Source organism: Entelurus aequoreus, linkage group LG09 (genome assembly GCF_033978785.1).
Source record: "Entelurus aequoreus isolate RoL-2023_Sb linkage group LG09, RoL_Eaeq_v1.1, whole genome shotgun sequence".
In the NCBI taxonomy this organism is placed as follows: domain Eukaryota; kingdom Metazoa; phylum Chordata; class Actinopteri; order Syngnathiformes; family Syngnathidae; genus Entelurus; species Entelurus aequoreus.
The window spans coordinates 66,821,752-66,845,381 of record NC_084739.1 but is presented as its reverse complement, the minus strand read 5'-3'; the positions used below and the strand labels follow the sequence as shown (position 1 = coordinate 66,845,381).

Sequence of the window (23,630 nt, the reverse complement as noted above, 5' to 3'; positions counted from 1 at the left end):
TGTCTCCTCCCATCCTACACAGTGGAGTTTTACAAGCCTTTTGCTTGGTGAGATCAAAGACAGCTTTTTTGTCCTCTCGCCGGGAACTCATGGCAACACAAAGTTTTGTGATAACTTAGATACAATTATTCTGACAGTATTCATGTGTGGTTTCCACAAGCGTCTGTACAAGTAGAGGAAGGAGAGACACGGTCATGTCTGGATGACTCGCCTTCATGTTTCCAGTGGTTAGCTCCGGGTTACGAAACCGCTTTATTATGAAGCCGGCTGGGGCGCGTTCCTTCGGACGTCACTTCCTGTGTGGGGCGCGGCCTTTCTGGCGTCACTTCCTCTCCAAACTCAGTTTGTAAATGATCAATGAGTCCACACAAAGCTAAGAGCTGGAGATTCAAGAAATACACTATATTGCCAAAAGTATTTGGCCACCCATCCAAATGATGAGAATCAGGGGCCGTACTTATCAAGCTTCTTAGAGTGCCATTTTACACTTAAGTCCTGAGAATTTGCGAAATTTAGTCCTACTCTCAAACTTAAGAATAAAAGCTTTTTATCAACGTTCTTAAGTATAAGAATCACTCCTACTCTCCACGATATTTAAGAGACCTTCAGAGGTGTCTTAAGTGGTTAGGAGTTGCCAGCAGGGGATGGCACTGAGGCGAGAGAGACGTGCGCGAAGGTTCAGGGAACGGAACAATGTTGTATTTTTTGATGACGAGCAGCTGATCAAACGGTATCGTTTAGACAGAGCGGATATTATTTTTGTCACAGATTTAATACTTTTCGATTCCTTGTTGATTTCTGCATGTGTCTGCAGTGGGCTAGTATATATAGAGCCACCCACACCAGTTTCAAATTAGTTGCCTAATTAATGAATTGGAAAGAAAATGTTATGACAGTAGCGTATGTGTGTGGCCGTGAGGTGAGTGACGTCAGTGAGTGTGTGGGCGATAGAAGAGAGGGAGCGGTAGCGTGAGTGCCGGCGGGTACTAGTTTGTTTTGTATTATTTTGTAGTTTATTGTCAAAATATACACTCCCATTGTCCACTTAAATATTTCCAAGATATTTCTTTATTCTTAGACAACGGATTCCCTTCCGTGATTGGTCATTTCTATGGACACAGAAATTACGTCACCTAAAATTCCGTTTACGGCACATAGTAATGTCGTAATTCAGCTCTGAGTGTGACACTTAAGATTCAGTCCTACACTTCGCTGAAAGTGTGAGTAAGATGCTTGATAACTAACTTTTAAGTGCAGCTTTCAGCGAAGAATTTATTTACTCTTAAGTCAACTCTTAGCAGACTTCTTAGGAGTAATTCTAAGAAGCTTGATAAGTACGGCCCCAGGTCTCCTAGTCACTTGGCCCGGTGTATCAAATCAAGCACTTAGTCATGGAGACTGTTTCTACAAACATTTGTGAAAGAATGGGCCGCTCTCAGTGATTTCCAGTGTCGAACTGTCATAGGATGCCACCTGTGCAACAAAATCCAGTCGTGACATTTCCTTCCTCCTAAATATTCCAAAGTCAACTTCATTATAAGAAAAGTGAAGAGTTTGGGAACAACAGCAACTCAGCCACCAAGTGGTAGGCCACGTAAACTGAGGTCAGAGGATACTGAAGCGCAGAGTGCAAAGACTTTCTGCACAGTCAGTTGCTACAGAGCTCCAAACTTCATGTGACCTTCCAATTAGCCCACGTACAGTACGCAGAGAGCTTCATGGAATGGGTTTCCATGGCCGAGCAGCTGCATCTAAACCATACATCACCAAGTCCAATGCTAAGCGTGGGATGCAGTGGTGTAAAACACGTCGCCACTGGACTCTAGAGCAGTGGAGACGCCTTCTCTGGACTTATGAATCACGCTTTTCCATCTGGCAATCTGATGGACCAGTCTGGGTTTGGAGGTCGCCAGGAGAACGCTACATTTCGGACTGCATTGTGCAGAGTGTGACATTTGGTGGAGGAGGAATTATGGTGTGGGGTTGGTTTTTCAAGAGTTGGGCTTGGCCCCTTAGTTCCAGTGAAAGGAACTTTGAATGCTCCAGGATACCAAAATATTTTGTACAATTCCATGGGATGGCACTTCAAGTTAACTTTAACTTTAACTGAATTATCAATCAATCAATCAATCAATGTGTATTTATATAGCCCTAAATCACAAGTGTCTCAAAGGGCTGTACAAGCCACAACGACATCCTCGGTACAGAGCCCACATACGGGCAAGGAAAACTCACCCCAGTGGGACGTCAATGTGAATGACTATGAGAAACCTTCGAGAGGACCGCATATGTGGGTAACCCCCGCCCCCTTCTAGGGGAGACCGAAAGCAATGGATGTCGAGTGGGTCTGACATAATATTGTGAAAGTCCAACACATCAGCGAAAGTCCAGTCCATAGTGGGGCCAGCAGGAACCATCCCGAGTGGAGACGGGTCAGCAGCGTAGAGATGTCCCCATCTGATGGACAGGCTAGCGGTCCACCCCAGGTTGGGAGCAGAGTAGAAAAGAAAAGAAAAGAAACGGCAGATCAACTGGTCTAAAAAGGGAGTCTAACTTTAATATGTGAGTCAAGGCAGGTGGCCAAATACTTTTGGCAATATAGTGTACACGGCGCACTTACCCGTGTAAAAAATTGTCCGAAGAGGAGAACCTTAAACGATAGTTTAGTGCGGCTGAAACGGGGCTTAGGCTGAATAATTATTTGTTTAAGGGGTTATCCGGCTTAGTGTAGACATAGCCTAAGCTCCCAGAGAGGTGATTTCCACGCCGCCCAAATCTATTTCTGGTGCTCCAACCTCAGTCATAGCTCTCTTTTGGGGCGTTTTGTCACCTTCAGCTATTTACCTGCAACATTTATCCTTTCCTTTCGACCGGCCTGATGCATTTTCACCTTGGCTTTCATTTTTTTGAAGACAAAACTGGTTTATCATATTCCATTTGCCCTAATCTTTCTTGTTGTTTAATGCGCCGCTCCTAAATTGTACACCCCTTTCGTGGAACATGAAGGATCAGTCTGGACGAGGGCAAGAAATGGGACCGCCACACTTTCTCCCTGGCGCCTCTGTACGTGGACGGAGTCCTGATGGAGTCTGAATCCGACAATCACATTATCACGTAAGTAACTGGATGTAATGTCCATGAGGGATGAAGCAATCATCACACAGAATGGATTTGACCTTAAGTCCATCCAAACAAGTTCACTTCAACTCGAGACAACGACTTTCTGTCGCATGGGTAATACAAAACCCAAAACCAGAGAAGTTGGAACGTTGTGTAAATGGTAAATAAAAACAGAATACAATGATTTGCAAATCCTTTTCAACTTATAATCAATTGAATAGACTGCAAAGACAAGATATTTAACTTTGGAACTGGTCAACTTTGTTATTCTTTGCAAATATTAGCTCATTTGGAATTCGATGCCTGCAACATGTTTCAAAAAAGCTGGCACAAGTGGCAAAAAAGACTGAGAAAGTTGAGGAATGCTCATCAAACACTCACTTGGAACATCCCACAGGTGAACAGGCTAATTGGGAACAGGTGGGTGCCATGATTGGGTACAAAAGCAGCTTCCATGAAATGCTCAGTCGTTCACAAACAAGGACGGGGGCGAGGGTCACCACTTTGTCAACAAATGCCTGAGCAAATTGTTTAAGAACAACATTTCTCAACCAGCTATTGCAAGGAATTTAGGGATTTCACCATCTACGCTCCGTAATATCATCAAAAGGTTCAGAGAATCTGGAGAAATCACTGCACGTAAGCCATGATATTATGCACCTTGGATCCCTCAGGTGGTACTGCATCAAAAAGCGACATCGGTGTGTAAAGGATATCACCACATGGGCTCAGGAACACTCCAGAAAACTACTGTCAGTAACTACAGTTGGTCGCTACATCTGTAAGTGCAAGTTAAAACTCTACTATGCAAAGCAAAAGCCTTTTATCAACAACACCCAGAAACGCCGGGCCCGAGCTCATCTAAGATGGACTGATGCAAAGTGGAAAAGTGTTCTGTGGTCTGACGAGTCCATATTTCAAGTTGTTTTTGGAAACTGTGGACGTCGTGTTCTCCGGACCAAAAAGGAAAAGAACCACCCGGACTGTTCTAGGCGCAAAGTTGTAAAGCCAGCATGTGTGATGGCATGGGGGTGTATTAGTGCCCAAGGCATGGGTAACTTACACATCTGTGAAGGCACCATTAATGCTGAAAGGTACACACAGGTTTTGGAGCAACATATGTTGCCATCCAAGCAACATGGACGCCCCTGCTTATTTCAGCAAGACAATGCCAAGCCACGTGTTACAACAGCGTGGCTTCCTAGTAAAAGAGTGCGGGTACTAGACTGGCCTGCCTGTAGTCCAGACCTGTCTCCCATTGAAAATGTAAAGGCTAAAATATGAGAAGGGAGACTGTTGAACAACTTAAGCTGTACATCAAGCAAGAATGGGAAATAATGTGTCTCCTCAGTTCCCAAACCTTTACTGAGTGTTGTTAAAAGGAAAGGCCATGTAACATACTGGTAAAAATGCCCTTTTTTTGCAAAGTGTTGCTGCCATTAAATTCTAAGTTCATGATTATTTGCAAAAAAAAAGGAAGTTTCTCAGTGTGAACATTAAGTATTTTGTCTTTGCAGTCTATTCAATTGAATATAAGTTGAAAAGGATTTGTTGTATTCTCTTTTTATTTACCATTTACACAACCTGACAACGTCACTGCTTTTTCTAAACATCAACACAAAAATGTGGCTTCATCTATATTATTTCCAATACTGCATTAACATCTATTTTGATAGGTTTTTGTGTCCATGTTGAAACCACTCTCTGTCCATTACAAACTGTCTTATTTGAATATTGTTATCATTTTCTGCGCCATCCTACAGTTTCTTTGGACACTTCAGCCACCGCTCAGAGTGGCAGCTCATGAAGATCGACTACAAGGGTCTGTTCAGTAGGAAATGCATGGATGGAGATTATCAGACCTGGTTGCTGAAAAACAAAGTAATGACATTCTTGAGCATCATTCTAGAATAATAATAATAATAATAATAATAGACTAAATATTGAAAAGAAAATGTACGCTTGTTACAAACAAAGCAGTTTTTGTCAGTCTTTTGTTTTTTCCCCATGGCCAACACACCAGTACAAGTGAAAATGAGTCACCTCTCGCTTGCTTTTCCAAGGACGAGCTGTGTGTGATGGGTGAGAAGCAGACCTTTATGAAGCGCCGACCCGGAAACCGCTGCATGCTGGCCCAAGACTACTCCAGGATCTATTCATCCGAACCCTGCCAATGCACCACCTACGACTTCGAATGGTGACTTCTCTCAATTCCCTCAACCAGGGGTCGGCAACACAAAACGGTGAAAGAGCCATATTGGACCAAAAATACCAAAAACTAAATCTGTCTGGAGCCGCAAAAATCGAAAAGTCTTATATAAGTGTTACAATGAAGACAACACGTGATGTAAGTGTCTATATTAGTTGTATTAGCCTACTATCAAAATTACTTTAAAAGTCTTATATAAGTGTTATAATGAAGGCAACACGTGACGTAAGTGTCTATATTAGCCTACTATCAAAATGACTTTAAAAGTCTTATATAAGTGTTATAATGAAGGCAACACGTGACGTAAGTGTCTATATTAGCCTACTATCAAAATGACTTTAAAAGTCTTATATGAGTGTTATAATAAAGACAACACATGATGTAAGTGTCTATATTAGTTATATTAGCCTACTATCAAAATGACTTTAAAAATCTTGTATAAGTGTTATAATGAAGACAACACATGATGTAAGTGTCTATACTAGTTATATTAACCTACTATCAAAATTACTTTAAAAGTCTTATACGTATAGGTTTCATAACGAAAACAACACATGATGTCAGTGTCTATATTAGCCTACTATCAAAATGACTTTAAAAGTCTTCTATAAGTGTTACATTGAAGGCAACACATGACGTAAGTGTCTATACTAGTTATATTAACCTACTATCAAAATTACTTTAAAAGTCTTATACGTATAGGTTTCATAACGAAAACAACACATGATGTCAGTGTCTATATTAGCCTACTATCAAAATGACTTTAAAAGTCTTCCATAAGTGTTACATTGAAGGCAACACATGACGTAAGTGTCCAAATTAGTTATATTAGCCTACTATCAAAATGACTTTAAAAGTCTTATACGTATAGGTTTCATAACGAAAACAACACATGATGTCAGTGTCTATATTAGCCTACTATCAAAATGACTTTAAAAGTCTTCTATAAGTGTTACATTGAAGGCAACACATGACGTAAGTGTCCAAATTAGTTATATTAGCCTACTATCAAAATGACTTTAAAAGTCTTATACGTATAGGTTTCATAACGAAAACAACACATGATGTAAGTGTCTATATTAGCCTACTATCAAAATGACTTTAGAGGCTTATATAAGTGTTATAATGAAGGCAACTCATGATGTAAGAGTCTATATTAGTTATATTAGCCTACTATCAAAATGACTTTAAAAGTCTTATCTAAGTGTTATAACGAAGACAACACATGACGTAAGTGTCTATGTTAGCCTACTATCAAAATGACTTTAAAAGTCTTATATAAGTGTTATAATGAAGGCAACACATGATGTAAGTGTCTATATTAGCTATATTAGCCTACTATCAAAATGACTTTAAAAATATTGTATAAGTGTTATAATGAAGACAACACATGATGTAAGTGTCTATACTAGTTATATTAACCTACTATCAAAATGACTTTAAAAGTCTTATACGTATAGGTTTCATAGCGAAAACAACACATGATGTCAGTGTCTATATTAGCCTACTATCAAAATGACTTCAAAAGTCTTCTATAAGTGTTACATTGAAGGCAACACATGACGTAAGTGTCCAAATTAGTTATATTAGCCTACTATCAAAATTACTTTAAAAGTCTTATACGTATAGGTTTCATAACGAAAACAACACATGATGTGTCTATATTAGCCTACTATCAAAATGACTTTAAAAGTCTTCTATAAGTGTTACATTGAAGGCAACACATGACGTAAGTGTCCAAATTAGTTATATTAGCCTACTATCAAAATGACTTTAAAAATCTTATACATATAGGTTTCATAACGAAAACAACACATGATGTAAGTGTCTATATTAGCCTACTATCAAAATGACTTTTGAGGCTTATATAAGTGTTATAATGAAGGCAACTCATGATGTAAGAGTCTATATTAGTTATATTAGCCTACTATCAAAATGACTTTAAAAGTATTATCTAAGTGTTATAACGAAGACAACACATGACGTAAGTGTCTATATTAGCTATATTAGCCTACTATCGAAATGACTTTAAAAGTCTTATATAAGTGTTATAATGAAGGCAACACATGATGTAAGTGTCTATATTAGCTATATTAGCCTACTATCAAAATGACTTTAAAAGTCTTATATAAGTGTTATAATGAAGACAACACATGACGTAAGTGTCTATATTAGCCTACTATCAAAATGCCTTTAAAAGTCTTATATAAGTGTTATAATGAAGACAACACATGACGTAAGTGTCTTTATTAGCTATATTAGCCTACTATCAAAATACTTTAAAAGTCTTATATAAGTGTTATAATGAAGGCAACACATGATGTAAGTGTCTATATTAGCTATATTAGCCTACTATCAAAATGACTTTAAAAGTCTTATATAAGTGTTATAATGAAGACAACACATGACGTAAGTGTCTATATTAGCCTACTATCAACATGCCTTCAAAAGTCTTATATAAGTGTTATAATGAAGACAACACATGACGTAAGTGTCTATATTAGCTATAATAGCCTACTATCAAAATGCCTTTAAAAGTCTTATATAAGTGTTATAATGAAGGCAACACATGATGTAAGTGTCCATATTAGCTATAATAACCTACTATCAAAATGACTTTAAAAGTCTTGTATAAGTGTTATAATGAAGACAACACATGATGTAAGTGTCTATATTAGCTATATTAGCCTACTATCAAAATGACTTTAAAAGTCTTGTATAAGTGTTATAATGAAGGCAACACATGATGTAAGTGTCTATATTAGTTATATTAACCTACTATCTAAATTACTTTAAAAGTCTTCTTTAAGTGTTATATTGAAGGCAACACATGACGTAAGTGTCTAAATTAGTTATATTAGCCTACTATCCAAATGACTTTAAAAGTCTTATACGTATAGGTTTTATAACGAAAACAACACATGATGTAAGTGTCTATATTAGCCTACTATCAAAATGACTTTAAAAGTCTTATATAAGTGTTAGAATGAAGGCAACACATGATGTAAGTGTCTATATTAATTATATTAGCCTACTATCAAAATGACTTTAAAAGTCTTATATAAGTGTTATAATGAAGACAACACATGATGTAAGTGTCTATATTAGCCTACTATCAAAATGACTTTAGAAGTTGTATATAAGTGTTATAACGAAGACAACACATGACGTAAGTGTCTATGTTAGCTATATTAGCCTACTATCAAAATGACTTTAAAAGTCTTGTATAAGTGTTATAATGAAGGCAACACATGACGTAAGTGTCTATGTTAGCTATATTAGCCTACTATCAAAATGAATTTAAAAGTCTTATATAAATGGTATAATGAAGACAACACATGATGTAAGTGTCTATATTAGCCTACTATCAAAATGACTTTAAAAGTCTTATATAAGTGTTATAATGAAGACAACACATGACGTAAGTGTCTATGTTAGCTATATTAGCCTACTATCAAAATGACTTTAAAAGTATTGTATAAGTGTTATAATAAAGACAACACATGATGTAAGTGTCTATATTAGTTATATTAGCCTACTATCAAAATGACTTTAAAAATCTTGTATAAGTGTTATAATGAAGACAACACATGATGTAAGTGTCTATACTAGTTATATTAACCTACTATCAAAATGACTTTAAAAGTCTTATACGTATAGGTTTCATAACGAAAACAACACATGATGTCAGTGTCTATATTAGCCTACTATCAAAATGACTTTAAAAGTCTTCTATAAGTGTTATATTGAAGGCAACACATGACGTAAGAGTCTATATTAGTTATATTAGCCTACTATCAAAATGACTTTAAAAGTCTTATCTAAGTGTTATAACGAAGACAACACATGACGTAAGTGAAGTGAAGTGAAGTGAATTACATTTATATAGTGTCTATATTAGCCTACTATCAAAATGACTTTAAAAGTCTTATATAAGTGTTATAATGAAGGCAACACATGATGTAAGTGTCTATATTAGCTATATTAGCCTACTATCAAAATGACTTTAAAAATATTGTATAAGTGTTATAATGAAGACAACACATGATGTAAGTGTCTATACTAGTTATATTAACCTACTATCAAAATGACTTTAAAAGTCTTATACGTATAGGTTTCATAGCGAAAACAACACATGATGTCAGTGTCTATATTAGCCTACTATCAAAATGACTTCAAAAGTCTTCTATAAGTGTTACATTGAAGGCAACACATGACGTAAGTGTCCAAATTAGTTATATTAGCCTACTATCAAAATTACTTTAAAAGTCTTATACGTATAGGTTTCATAACGAAAACAACACATGATGTGTCTATATTAGCCTACTATCAAAATGACTTTAAAAGTCTTCTATAAGTGTTACATTGAAGGCAACACATGACGTAAGTGTCCAAATTAGTTATATTAGCCTACTATCAAAATGACTTTAAAAATCTTATACATATAGGTTTCATAACGAAAACAACACATGATGTAAGTGTCTATATTAGCCTACTATCAAAATGACTTTTGAGGCTTATATAAGTGTTATAATGAAGGCAACTCATGATGTAAGAGTCTATATTAGTTATATTAGCCTACTATCAAAATGACTTTAAAAGTATTATCTAAGTGTTATAACGAAGACAACACATGACGTAAGTGTCTATATTAGCTATATTAGCCTACTATCGAAATGACTTTAAAAGTCTTATATAAGTGTTATAATGAAGGCAACACATGATGTAAGTGTCTATATTAGCTATATTAGCCTACTATCAAAATGACTTTAAAAGTCTTATATAAGTGTTATAATGAAGACAACACATGACGTAAGTGTCTATATTAGCCTACTATCAAAATGCCTTTAAAAGTCTTATATAAGTGTTATAATGAAGACAACACATGACGTAAGTGTCTTTATTAGCTATATTAGCCTACTATCAAAATTACTTTAAAAGTCTTATATAAGTGTTATAATGAAGGCAACACATGATGTAAGTGTCTATATTAGCTATATTAGCCTACTATCAAAATGACTTTAAAAGTCTTATATAAGTGTTATAATGAAGACAACACATGACGTAAGTGTCTATATTAGCCTACTATCAACATGCCTTCAAAAGTCTTATATAAGTGTTATAATGAAGACAACACATGACGTAAGTGTCTATATTAGCTATAATAGCCTACTATCAAAATGCCTTTAAAAGTCTTATATAAGTGTTATAATGAAGGCAACACATGATGTAAGTGTCCATATTAGCTATAATAACCTACTATCAAAATGACTTTAAAAGTCTTGTATAAGTGTTATAATGAAGACAACACATGATGTAAGTGTCTATATTAGCTATATTAGCCTACTATCAAAATGACTTTAAAAGTCTTGTATAAGTGTTATAATGAAGGCAACACATGATGTAAGTGTCTATATTAGTTATATTAACCTACTATCTAAATTACTTTAAAAGTCTTCTTTAAGTGTTATATTGAAGGCAACACATGACGTAAGTGTCTAAATTAGTTATATTAGCCTACTATCCAAATGACTTTAAAAGTCTTATACGTATAGGTTTTATAACGAAAACAACACATGATGTAAGTGTCTATATTAGCCTACTATCAAAATGACTTTAAAAGTCTTATATAAGTGTTAGAATGAAGGCAACACATGATGTAAGTGTCTATATTAATTATATTAGCCTACTATCAAAATGACTTTAAAAGTCTTATATAAGTGTTATAATGAAGACAACACATGATGTAAGTGTCTATATTAGCCTACTATCAAAATGACTTTAGAAGTTGTATATAAGTGTTATAACGAAGACAACACATGACGTAAGTGTCTATGTTAGCTATATTAGCCTACTATCAAAATGACTTTAAAAGTCTTGTATAAGTGTTATAATGAAGGCAACACATGACGTAAGTGTCTATGTTAGCTATATTAGCCTACTATCAAAATGAATTTAAAAGTCTTATATAAATGGTATAATGAAGACAACACATGATGTAAGTGTCTATATTAGCCTACTATCAAAATGACTTTAAAAGTCTTATATAAGTGTTATAATGAAGACAACACATGACGTAAGTGTCTATGTTAGCTATATTAGCCTACTATCAAAATGACTTTAAAAGTATTGTATAAGTGTTATAATAAAGACAACACATGATGTAAGTGTCCTATATTAGTTATATTAGCCTACTATCAAAATGACTTTAAAAATCTTGTATAAGTGTTATAATGAAGACAACACATGATGTAAGTGTCTATACTAGTTATATTAACCTACTATCAAAATGACTTTAAAAGTCTTATACGTATAGGTTTCATAACGAAAACAACACATGATGTCAGTGTCTATATTAGCCTACTATCAAAATGACTTTAAAAGTCTTCTATAAGTGTTATATTGAAGGCAACACATGACGTAAGAGTCTATATTAGTTATATTAGCCTACTATCAAAATGACTTTAAAAGTCTTATCTAAGTGTTATAACGAAGACAACACATGACGTAAGTGAAGTGAAGTGAAGTGAATTACATTTATATAGTGTCTATATTAGCCTACTATCAAAATGACTTTAAAAGTCTTATATAAGTGTTATAATGAAGGCAACACATGATGTAAGTGTCTATATTAGCTATATTAGCCTACTATCAAAATGACTTTAAAAATATTGTATAAGTGTTATAATGAAGACAACACATGATGTAAGTGTCTATACTAGTTATATTAACCTACTATCAAAATGACTTTAAAAGTCTTATACGTATAGGTTTCATAGCGAAAACAACACATGATGTCAGTGTCTATATTAGCCTACTATCAAAATGACTTCAAAAGTCTTCTATAAGTGTTACATTGAAGGCAACACATGACGTAAGTGTCCAAATTAGTTATATTAGCCTACTATCAAAATTACTTTAAAAGTCTTATACGTATAGGTTTCATAACGAAAACCACACATGATGTGTCTATATTAGCCTACTATCAAAATGACTTTAAAAGTCTTCTATAAGTGTTACATTGAAGGCAACACATGACGTAAGTGTCCAAATTAGTTATATTAGCCTACTATCAAAATGACTTTAAAAATCTTATACATATAGGTTTCATAACGAAAACAACACATGATGTAAGTGTCTATATTAGCCTACTATCAAAATGACTTTTGAGGCTTATATAAGTGTTATAATGAAGGCAACTCATGATGTAAGAGTCTATATTAGTTATATTAGCCTACTATCAAAATGACTTTAAAAGTATTATCTAAGTGTTATAACGAAGACAACACATGACGTAAGTGTCTATATTAGCTATATTAGCCTACTATCGAAATGACTTTAAAAGTCTTATATAAGTGTTATAATGAAGGCAACACATGATGTAAGTGTCTATATTAGCTATATTAGCCTACTATCAAAATGACTTTAAAAGTCTTATATAAGTGTTATAATGAAGACAACACATGACGTAAGTGTCTATATTAGCCTACTATCAAAATGCCTTTAAAAGTCTTATATAAGTGTTATAATGAAGACAACACATGACGTAAGTGTCTTTATTAGCTATATTAGCCTACTATCAAAATTACTTTAAAAGTCTTATATAAGTGTTATAATGAAGGCAACACATGATGTAAGTGTCTATATTAGCTATATTAGCCTACTATCAAAATGACTTTAAAAGTCTTATATAAGTGTTATAATGAAGACAACACATGACGTAAGTGTCTATATTAGCCTACTATCAACATGCCTTCAAAAGTCTTATATAAGTGTTATAATGAAGACAACACATGACGTAAGTGTCTATATTAGCTATAATAGCCTACTATCAAAATGCCTTTAAAAGTCTTATATAAGTGTTATAATGAAGGCAACACATGATGTAAGTGTCCATATTAGCTATAATAACCTACTATCAAAATGACTTTAAAAGTCTTGTATAAGTGTTATAATGAAGACAACACATGATGTAAGTGTCTATATTAGCTATATTAGCCTACTATCAAAATGACTTTAAAAGTCTTGTATAAGTGTTATAATGAAGGCAACACATGATGTAAGTGTCTATATTAGTTATATTAACCTACTATCTAAATTACTTTAAAAGTCTTCTTTAAGTGTTATATTGAAGGCAACACATGACGTAAGTGTCTAAATTAGTTATATTAGCCTACTATCCAAATGACTTTAAAAGTCTTATACGTATAGGTTTTATAACGAAAACAACACATGATGTAAGTGTCTATATTAGCCTACTATCAAAATGACTTTAAAAGTCTTATATAAGTGTTAGAATGAAGGCAACACATGATGTAAGTGTCTATATTAATTATATTAGCCTACTATCAAAATGACTTTAAAAGTCTTATATAAGTGTTATAATGAAGACAACACATGATGTAAGTGTCTATATTAGCCTACTATCAAAATGACTTTAGAAGTTGTATATAAGTGTTATAACGAAGACAACACATGACGTAAGTGTCTATGTTAGCTATATTAGCCTACTATCAAAATGACTTTAAAAGTCTTGTATAAGTGTTATAATGAAGGCAACACATGACGTAAGTGTCTATGTTAGCTATATTAGCCTACTATCAAAATGAATTTAAAAGTCTTATATAAATGGTATAATGAAGACAACACATGATGTAAGTGTCTATATTAGCCTACTATCAAAATGACTTTAAAAGTCTTATATAAGTGTTATAATGAAGACAACACATGACGTAAGTGTCTATGTTAGCTATATTAGCCTACTATCAAAATGACTTTAAAAGTATTGTATAAGTGTTATAATGAAGGCAACACATGACGTAAGTGTCTGTATTAGCTATATTAGTCTACTATCAAAATGACTTTAAAAGTCTTATATAAAAGTTATAATGAAGACAACACGTGTGTCTATATTAGCTATATTAGCCTACTATCAAAATGACTTTACAAGTCTTGTTTTAGTGTTATATTAAACAGCTTTCTAACAATTGTTGGTGTCATGTTTGTCCTCAAACTAAAAACATGCTAACACAAAAACATTATTTTTTCCCCCATTTTCAATCCTTTTTAAAAATCCTCCAGGGAGCCACCAGGGCGGCACTAAAGAGAGCCGAGAGCCGCGGGTTGCAGACCATCGCCCTAACTTGCCGCTAATTGCTTTCCTAATGTTTCACAGAGAGATGTGATTACCAGGAGGAGCCAATTTAGAGACACGAGGACCAGTTTGCATTCATTAATTCAGTATAACTTTTAGTCTAATTATAGCCATTGTAGTCAGAATCCCTCATAACTCCATTTGCATCATGTCACAAACTTATTAGAATTCAATTAATTATGAATCGCTCAATTAATTTTAAATGTGTTTTATCCGTCTGTCAGATATTCTCTTTGATCCCCGCTTGTCTGACAATCTTGTCGCTATTTACGGCGCTAAAATACGCCGCTCGGCGCCACCGCGTATAAAAAGTTTCCTAATGAAGTTTATCATGTGTGACTTGTGAATGTTTTAAAAGAGTGTTTTGTACGCAGCGACTACGGCTGGGAACGCGGCGCGGGCGGAACCTGCTCTCCGGCTTTCTGGTTCCGTCCAAACAGCCTGGCTCAAGGATGCATCACGGGACTGACCTTCCTCAACAGCACCGGGTGAGTCCCCCGGAACTGAAACTGGATGTCATTTCTATAAAACTACGCTAAGTGAGCGCTGATTGCCAAATAACTGTGACGTTTGACAACAATCTGGACGAGGTCGGTCTTCCAAAGAAGTGTTTGTTCTGATAAGTCGTTAATATCTGGTAGAGTTTCCAAAAAACTTGGGGTTTTTCTACCAGAAAACGACAGTCTTAGAATTAAAGGCCTACTGAAATGATTTTTTTTTATTTAAACGGGGATAGCAGATCCATTCTATGTGTCATACTTGATCATTTTGCGATATTGCCATATTTTTGCTGAAAGGATTTAGTATAGAACAACGTCGATAAAGTTCGCAACTTTTGGTCTCTGATACCGGAAGTAGCGTGACGTAGTCAGTTGTTCACTCCCTCATATGTTCCCATTGTTTTCAACGCAGCTAGAGCGATTTGGACGATTACCCCATTAATTTGAGCGAGGATGAAAGATTCGTGGATGAGGAACGTTAGAGTGACGGACTAGAATGCAGTGAAATACATATTTTTTTTCGCTCTGACCGTAACTTAGGTACAAGCTGACTCATTGGATTCCACACTTTCTCCTTTTTCTATTGTGGATCACGGATTTGTATTTTAGCTACGAGCTAACGTGATAGCATCGTGCTTTAACTGCATATAGAAACAAAAAAAATAAACCCCTGACTGGAAGGATGGATAGAAAATCAACAATACTATTAAACCGTGGACATGTAAACACACGGTTAATGCTTTCCAGGCTGGCGAAGGTTAACAATGCTGTGCTAACGACGCCATTGAAGCTAACTTAGCAACTTAGCAACCGGACCGAACAGAGCTATGCTAAAAACATTAGCTCTCCACCTACGCCAGCCAGCCCTCATCTGCTCATCAACACCCGTGCTCACCTGCGTTCCAGCGATCGGCGGAAGGACGAAGGACTTCACCCGATGCGTTTGGCGGCCCGGAGACGTAGGAAGTCAAGGTGAGGTCGGCGGCTAGCGCGTCTGCTCTCCAACAAAGTCCTCCTGGTTGTGTTGCTGTAGTCCGCTGCTAATACACCGATCCCACCTACAACTGTCTTCTTTGCAGCCTTCATTGTTCATTAAACAAATTGCAAAAGATGTCCAGAATACTGTGGAATTATGAAATGAAAACAGAGCTTTTTGTATAGGATTCTACGGGGTACCATAACTTCCGTTATACTGACTTCGTCACGCGCATACGTCATCATACCGCGACGTTTCAGCCGGATATTTCCCGGGAAATTTTAAATGTCACTTTATAAGTTAACCCGGCCGTATTGGCATGTGTTGCAATGTTAAGATTTCATCATTGATATATAAACTATCAGACTGTGTGGTCGGTAGTAGTGGCTTTCAGTAGGCCTTTAAATGTACACACACCAAAACCAGTGAGGTCGGCAAATGGTAAATAAAAAGAGAATACAATTATTTTGAAATCCTTTTCAACTTTTCAATTGAATAGACTGCAAAGACAAGATATTTCATGTTCACACTGAGAAATTTGATTTTCATTTAGCAAATAATCATGAACTTAGAATTGAATGGCAGCAACACAGTGTGTTACATGGCCTTTCCTTTTAACAACACTCAGTAAAGGTTTGGGAACTGAGGAGACACATTTTTTAAGTGGAATTATTTCCCATTCTTGCCTGATGTACAGCTTAAGTTGTTCAACAGTCTCCCTTCTCATATTTTAGCCTTCACACATTTTCAATGTCTGGACTACAGGCAGGCCAGTATAGTACCCGCACTCTTTTACTACGCTGTTGTAACACATGGCTTGGCATCGTCTTGCTGAAATAAGCAGGGGCGTCCATGATTACGTTGCATGGATGGCAACATATGTTGCTCCAAAAGCTGTATGTACCTTTCAGCATTAATGGCGCCTTCACAGATGTGTAAGTTACCCATGTCTTGGCCACTAATACACCCCCATACCATCACACATGCTGCCTTTTACACTTTTGTAGTAGAATTTCTGACCTTTTAACTATATTTCATGTCTGTCAAGAATGTACGCTCATTTCATTTCTCTTCTATTTTGTGCCATTGAATGGACCGGGTGTGGGACAAAGTTGAATATGAAGTCCTGCCAACCTGTCTACAGAATGTTTTGATTGTCTAAGTATGATTCAGGGATTCAAGGATGTTGCAAAACAGACATGTCAAAAACCACAAAACCATGACGCACAAAGAAAAAAGACTGACTCACGAAGAAACAGATAAAAATGGCCAGGAGACCAGGACTCGAGAGAGATTGCTTTGTTTGTGTGTCCTCCGGAGGACGTCTGTTTGTTTGCAGGGACAAAACAATCCAACTTATGCACTATTGACTATGAGTAAATAAACTTTTGTACTAAATTCACTTTTGTTGCTGTTTAAGCTTTGGACAATCCACCACACTTTCACCCTAGAACAGTCTGGATGGTTCTTTTCCTCTTTGGTCCGGAGGACACGACGTCCACAGTTTCCAAAAACAATTTGAAATGTGGACTCGTCAGACCACAGAACACTTTTCCACTTTGCATCAGTCCATCTTAGATGAGCTCGGGCCCAGCGGGGCCAGCGGCGTTTCTGGGTGTTGTTGATAAATGGCTTTGGCTTTGCATAGTAGAGTTTTAACTTGCCCTTAGAGATGTAGCGACGGACTGTAGTTACTGACAGTGGTTTTCTGAAGTGTTCCTGAACCCATGTGGTGATATCCTTTACACACTGATGTGGCTTTTTGATGCAGTACCGCCTGAGGGATCCAAGGTGCGTAATATCATGGCTTACGTGCAGTGATTTCTCCAGATTCTCTGAACCTTTTGATGATATTACGGAGCGTGGATGGTGAAATCCCTAAATTCCTTGCAATAGCTGCTTGAGAAATGTTGTTCTTAAACAATTTGCTCAGGCATTTGTTGACAAAGTGGTGACCCTCGCCCCCGTCCTTGTTTGTGAACGACTGAGCATTTCATGGAAGCTGCTTTTATACCCAATCATGGCACCCACCTGTTCCCAATTAGCCTGTTCACCTGTGGGATGTTCCAAATAAGTCTTTGACGAGCATTCCTCAACTTTCTCAGTCTTTTTTGCCACTTGTGCCAGCTTTTTTTAATCAAATTCCAAATGAGTGAATATTTGCAAAAAATAACAAATTATCCCAGTGTGAACGTTAAATATCTTGTCTTTGCAGTCTATTCAATTGAATATAAGTTGAAAAGGATTTGTTGTATTCTCTTTTTTGGCTTTTGTAAATTAACAAGTTATGCAGTCCCCCTTTGTTTAAATTGTTCCCTAAATATTTGCTTTTAAAGGTATCGTAAGGTTTTATCCAATAACTGCAAAGAGTCCGGGAAGAACGTGTACTCACCCAGGCGGCAGGCGTGTCGTCCCAGACCACCCAGAGGCCTCCGCTTGACCACGAGCGGCGGCGGTGGCGAGCTGAGTGCTGGCGTTGGAAGCAACGTCACGTTCATGGTGCACCTGGAAGAAGTAAGGCAATTTATTCTGTAGGTCAGAGGTGTCCAAGTGGTTTTCACTGAGGGCCACATAGTTATGTTTGGCCCCAGAGGGCCGCTTCTAACAGTGAATAATATTATTACACCATTTTTTTCATGCATTTTATTAGTAGATTAAAAAATAAAAAATAAAAAAAATATGGTAAGTTGCAATCATTTCACCTCAAAATGTAGTGTAAATTACAGTAAATGGAAAAACTGTACTGCTGTTTTTATGTTTGAAAAAAAATAAAGGAAGCTCAGTTGCTGTAAAATTTACATTTGTTTTTTTACTGTAAATAAAAAGAAAGTGCAATTTTACAGTAACATTTTGGCACCTGAGCTGCCAGTGTTTTTTTTTTGTTTTTTTTACCGCAAATCAACAAGTGTAGATTTTTGGGTGTATTACTGTAAATGCCAAAACGGCACCACAGTTTATTACAGTAAAAAAAAAAATTAGTTTTTTTTTTCATTTAGAGAAAAATGCTGTAAAAACCACAGTAAATTTGACCATGAAATCTATTTCTACAGTTCACAATTTGATGGATAACTTGCTTTGAAATCATTATTATTAGTATTTATTTCTATTTTTTTTTAAAAATGGTTTGAACGTTTGATCACATATTTTTGCATAATTAGACAATATTTAAGTTAACATACAGTTTGTATTATTACTCAATCTTTTAAATGCAATTTTAGTAGATTTTTTAAAAACTAAAATTTAAAAAAATATATGGTAAGTTGCAATAATTTCACCTCAAAATGTAGTGTATATTACTGTAAATGGAAAAACTGTACTGCTGTTTTTATGGTTAAAAAAAAAAAAAAAAAGGCAGCTGAGTTGCCGGAATTTTATTGTAAAATTGACATTTGTTTTTTTACTGTAAATAAAAATAAAATGCAATTTTACAGTAACATTTTGGCACCTGAGCTGCCTTTTTTTTTTTTTTTTTTTTTTTTTTTTACCACAAAATTGTTGTAAAAACCACAGTAAATTTCACAATCTGACCATGAAATCTATTGCTACTTTTACATTTCACAATTTGATGGATAACTTGCTTTAAAATCATTATTATTAGTATTTATTTCTATTTTTAAAAAATGGTTTGAACGTTTGATCACATATTTTTGCATAATTAGACAATATTTAAGTTAATGTACAGTTTGTATTATTACTCAATCTTTTAAATGCAATTTTAGTAGATTTTAAAAAATTAAAATGTCCAAAAAATATGGTAAGTTGCAATAATTTCACCTCAAAATGTAGTGTATATTACTGCAAATGGAAAAACAGTTCTGCTGTTTTTATGGTTAAAAAAAAAAAAAAAAAGGCAGCTCAGTTGCCAGAATTTTATTGTAAAATTGACTTTTTTTTTTTTTTTACTGTAAATAAAAATAAAATGCAATTTTACAGTAACATTTTGGCACCTGAGCTGCCATTTTTTTGTTTGTTTTTTTTTACTGCAAAATTGCTGTAAAAACCACAGTAAATTTCACAATTTGACCATGAAATCTATTGCTACTTTTACATTGCACAATTTGATGGATAACTTGCTTAAAAATCATTATTATTAGTATTTATTTCTTCTTTTTTTTTTAAATGGTTTGAACGTTTGATCACATATTTTTGCATAATTAGACAATATTTAAGTTAACATACAGTTTGTATTATTACTCAATCTTTTAAATGCAATTTTAGTAGATTTTTTAAAAACTAAAATTTCAAAAAATATATGGTAAGTTGCAATAATTTCACCTCAAAATGTAGTGTATATTACTGTAAATGGAAAAACTGTACTGCTGTTTTTATGGTTAAAAAAAAAAAAAAAAGGCAGCTGAGTTGCCGGAATTTTATTGTAAAATTGACATTTGTTTTTTTACTGTAAATAAAAATAAAATGCAATTTTACAGTAACATTTTGGCACCTGAGCTGCCTTTTTTTTTTTTTTTTTTACCGCAAAATTGCTGTAAAAACCACAGTAAATTTCACAATCTGACCATGAAATCTATTGCTACTTTTACATTTCACAATTTGATGGATAACTTGCTTTAAAATCATTATTATTAGTATTTATTTCTATTTTTAAAAAATGGTTTGAACGTTTGATCACATATTTTTGCATAATTAGACAATATTTAAGTTAATGTACAGTTTGTATTATTACTCAATCTTTTAAATGCAATTTTAGTAGATTTTTTAAAAATTAAAATGTCCAAAAAATATGGTAAGTTGCAATAATTTCACCTCAAAATGTAGTGTATATTACTGCAAATGGAAAAACAGTTCCGCTGTTTTTATGGTTAAAAAAAAAAAAAAAAAGGCAGCTCAGTTGCCAGAATTTTATTGTAAAATTGACATTTGTTTTTTTTTTACTGTAAATAAAAATAAAATGCAATTTTACAGTAACATTTTGGCACCTGAGCTGCCATTTTTTTGTTTGGTTTTTTTTACTGCAAAATTGCTGTAAAAACCACAGTAAATTTCACAATTTGACCATGAAATCTATTGCTACTTTTACATTGCACAATTTGATGGATAACTTGCTTAAAAAGCATTATTATTAGTATTTATTTCTATTTTTTTTAAAAATGGTTTGAACGTTTGATCACATATTTTTGCATAATTAGACAATATTTAAGTTAACATACAGTTTGTATTATTACTCAATCTTTTAAATGCAATTTTAGTAGATTTTTTAAAAACTAAAATTTAAAAAAATATATGGTAAGTTGCAATAATTTCACCTCAAAATGTAGTGTATATTACTGTAAATGGAAAAACTGTACTGCTGTTTTTATGGTTAAAAAAAAAAAAGGCAGCTGAGTTGCCGGAATTTTATTGTAAAATTGACATTTGTTTTTTTACTGTAAATAAAAATAAAATGCAATTTTACAGTAACATTTTGGCACCTGAGCTGCCTTTTGTTTTTGTTTTTTTACCGCAAAATTGCTGTAAAAACCACAGTAAATTTCACAATCTGACCATGAAATCTATTGCTACTTTTACATTTCACAATTTGATGGATAACTTGCTTTAAAATCATTATTATTAGTATTTATTTCTATTTTTAAAAAATGATTTGAACGTTTTGATCACATATTTTTGCATAATTAGACAATATTTAAGTTAATGTACAGTTTGTATTATTACTCAATCTTTTAAATGCAATTTTAGTAGATTTTTTTAAAATTAAAATGTCCAAAAAATATGGTAAGTTGCAATAATTTCACCTCAAAATGTAGTGTATGTTACTGCAAATGGAAAAACAGTTCTGCTGTTTTTATGGTTAAAAAAAAAAGGCAGCTCAGTTGCCAGAATTTTATTGTAAAATTGACATTTGTTTTTTTTTTACTGTAAATAAAAATAAAATGCAATTTTACAGTAACATTTTGGCACCTGAGCTGCCATTTTTTTGTTTGTTTTTTTTTACTGCAAAATTGCTGTAAAAACCACAGTAAATTTCACAATTTGACCATGAAATCTATTGCTACTTTTACATTGCACAATTTGATGGATAACTTGCTTAAAAATCATTATTATTAGTATTTATTTCTATTTTTTTTTCAAATGGTTTGAACGTTTGATCACATATTTTTGCATAATTAGACAATATTTAAGTTAACATACAGTTTGTATTATTACTCAATCTTTTAAATGCAATTTTAGTAGATTTTTTAAAAACTAAAATTTAAAAAAATATATGGTAAGTTGCAATAATTTCACCTCAAAATGTAGTGTATATTACTGTAAATGGAAAAACTGTACTGCTGTTTTTATGGTAAAAAAAAAAAAAAAAAAGGCAGCCCAGTTGCCAGAATTTTATTGTAAAATTGACATTTGTTTTTTTTTACTGTAAATAAAAATAAAATGCAATTTTACAGTAACATTTTGGCACCTGAGCTGCCATTTTTTTGTTTGTTTTTTTTTACTGCAAAATTGCTGTAAAAACCACAGTAAATTTCACAATCTGACCATTATATCTATTGCTACTTTTACATTGCACAATTTGATGGATAACTTGCTTTGAAATCGTTGTGTGGATGCCAGATTTCCCGGATTTCCATGTTTTTCGGGACATTTTTCCCATTCAAAATGAGTTATCCATTTTTCAAACTTTCACCATTTTCACATTTTTCAACCGATTTAAACCATTCCACCTTCAACATATTTCACTCATCCTAGAAATTCAAACTATAATTTTTTCAAGTTAAAAAAAATCAAGGATTTCCCAGAATTCCTGTTTTTTCAACCCCTTTTTTCACCCTTTTTTCTGTCGACTACTCCTTTCACTTTTTTCAACCCACTTCAATCGTTTTAACGTCAAATACCATTTCTCAATTAAAAATCTCACGACTAAAATTCCAACACCAACCATTTCAACTTATTCAGAACATTCAAATTTTTTTGCATTTTTCAAAAAATTCCCGCTTTTCCCAAAATTCCAGTAAGTTCCCATTGAAATGAATGGGACATTTTTCCAAGTTTCACAATTCCCACGTTTTTTTAACGTGTTCAAACCATTCCACCTTGAACATATTCCACTCATCCTGGAAATTCAAAGTATAATTTTCTCAAGTTAAAAAAAATTCCAGGAATTCCCTTTTTTTTCACCCTTTTTTTCTGCCGACTACTCCTTTCACATTTTTCAACCCACTTCAACCATTCCAATGTCAAATAATTCCTTTTAATTAGGACCAAAAAAAGTTGTTTTTTGAACTGCAAAAATTACCGGTTTTCCCGAAATTCCAGGAATTCCGTAATACCATTTCTCAATTAAAAATATTACTTTTTCAACATTTCTCGACTGATTTGAAAAATTCCAACACCAACCATTTCAACTTATTCAGAACATTAACATTTTTTAGCATTTTCAAAACAATTCCCGCTTTTCCCAAAATTCCAGTAAGTTCCCATTGAAATGAATGGGACATTTTTCCAAGTTTCACAATTCCCACGTTTTTTTAACGTGTTCAAACCATTCCACCTTGAACATATTCCACTCATCCTGGAAATTCAAACTATAATTTTCTCAAGTTAAAAAAAATTCCAGGAATTCCCTTTTTTTTCACCCTTTTTTTCTGCCGACTACTCCTTTCACATTTTTCAACCCACTTCAACCATTCCAATGTCAAATCATTCCTTTTAATTAGG

The 23,630-nt window shown here is 34.0% G+C and overlaps 1 protein-coding gene across 1 annotated transcript in view; it reads left to right on the top strand.

Annotated features, from left to right (window-relative positions):
• LOC133657642 (VPS10 domain-containing receptor SorCS3-like) overlaps positions 1 to 23,630 on the top strand; it is an 84,685-nt gene that overhangs the window by 34,515 nt on the left and 26,540 nt on the right. Inside the window, exons 12-16 of the mRNA XM_062059211.1 lie at positions 3,007 to 3,114; positions 4,884 to 5,001; positions 5,184 to 5,317; positions 14,858 to 14,971; positions 18,296 to 18,473. Coding sequence (XP_061915195.1) covers positions 3,007 to 3,114; positions 4,884 to 5,001; positions 5,184 to 5,317; positions 14,858 to 14,971; positions 18,296 to 18,473 — 652 coding nt within the window. The remainder of the gene's footprint in view (positions 1 to 3,006; positions 3,115 to 4,883; positions 5,002 to 5,183; positions 5,318 to 14,857; positions 14,972 to 18,295; positions 18,474 to 23,630) is intronic.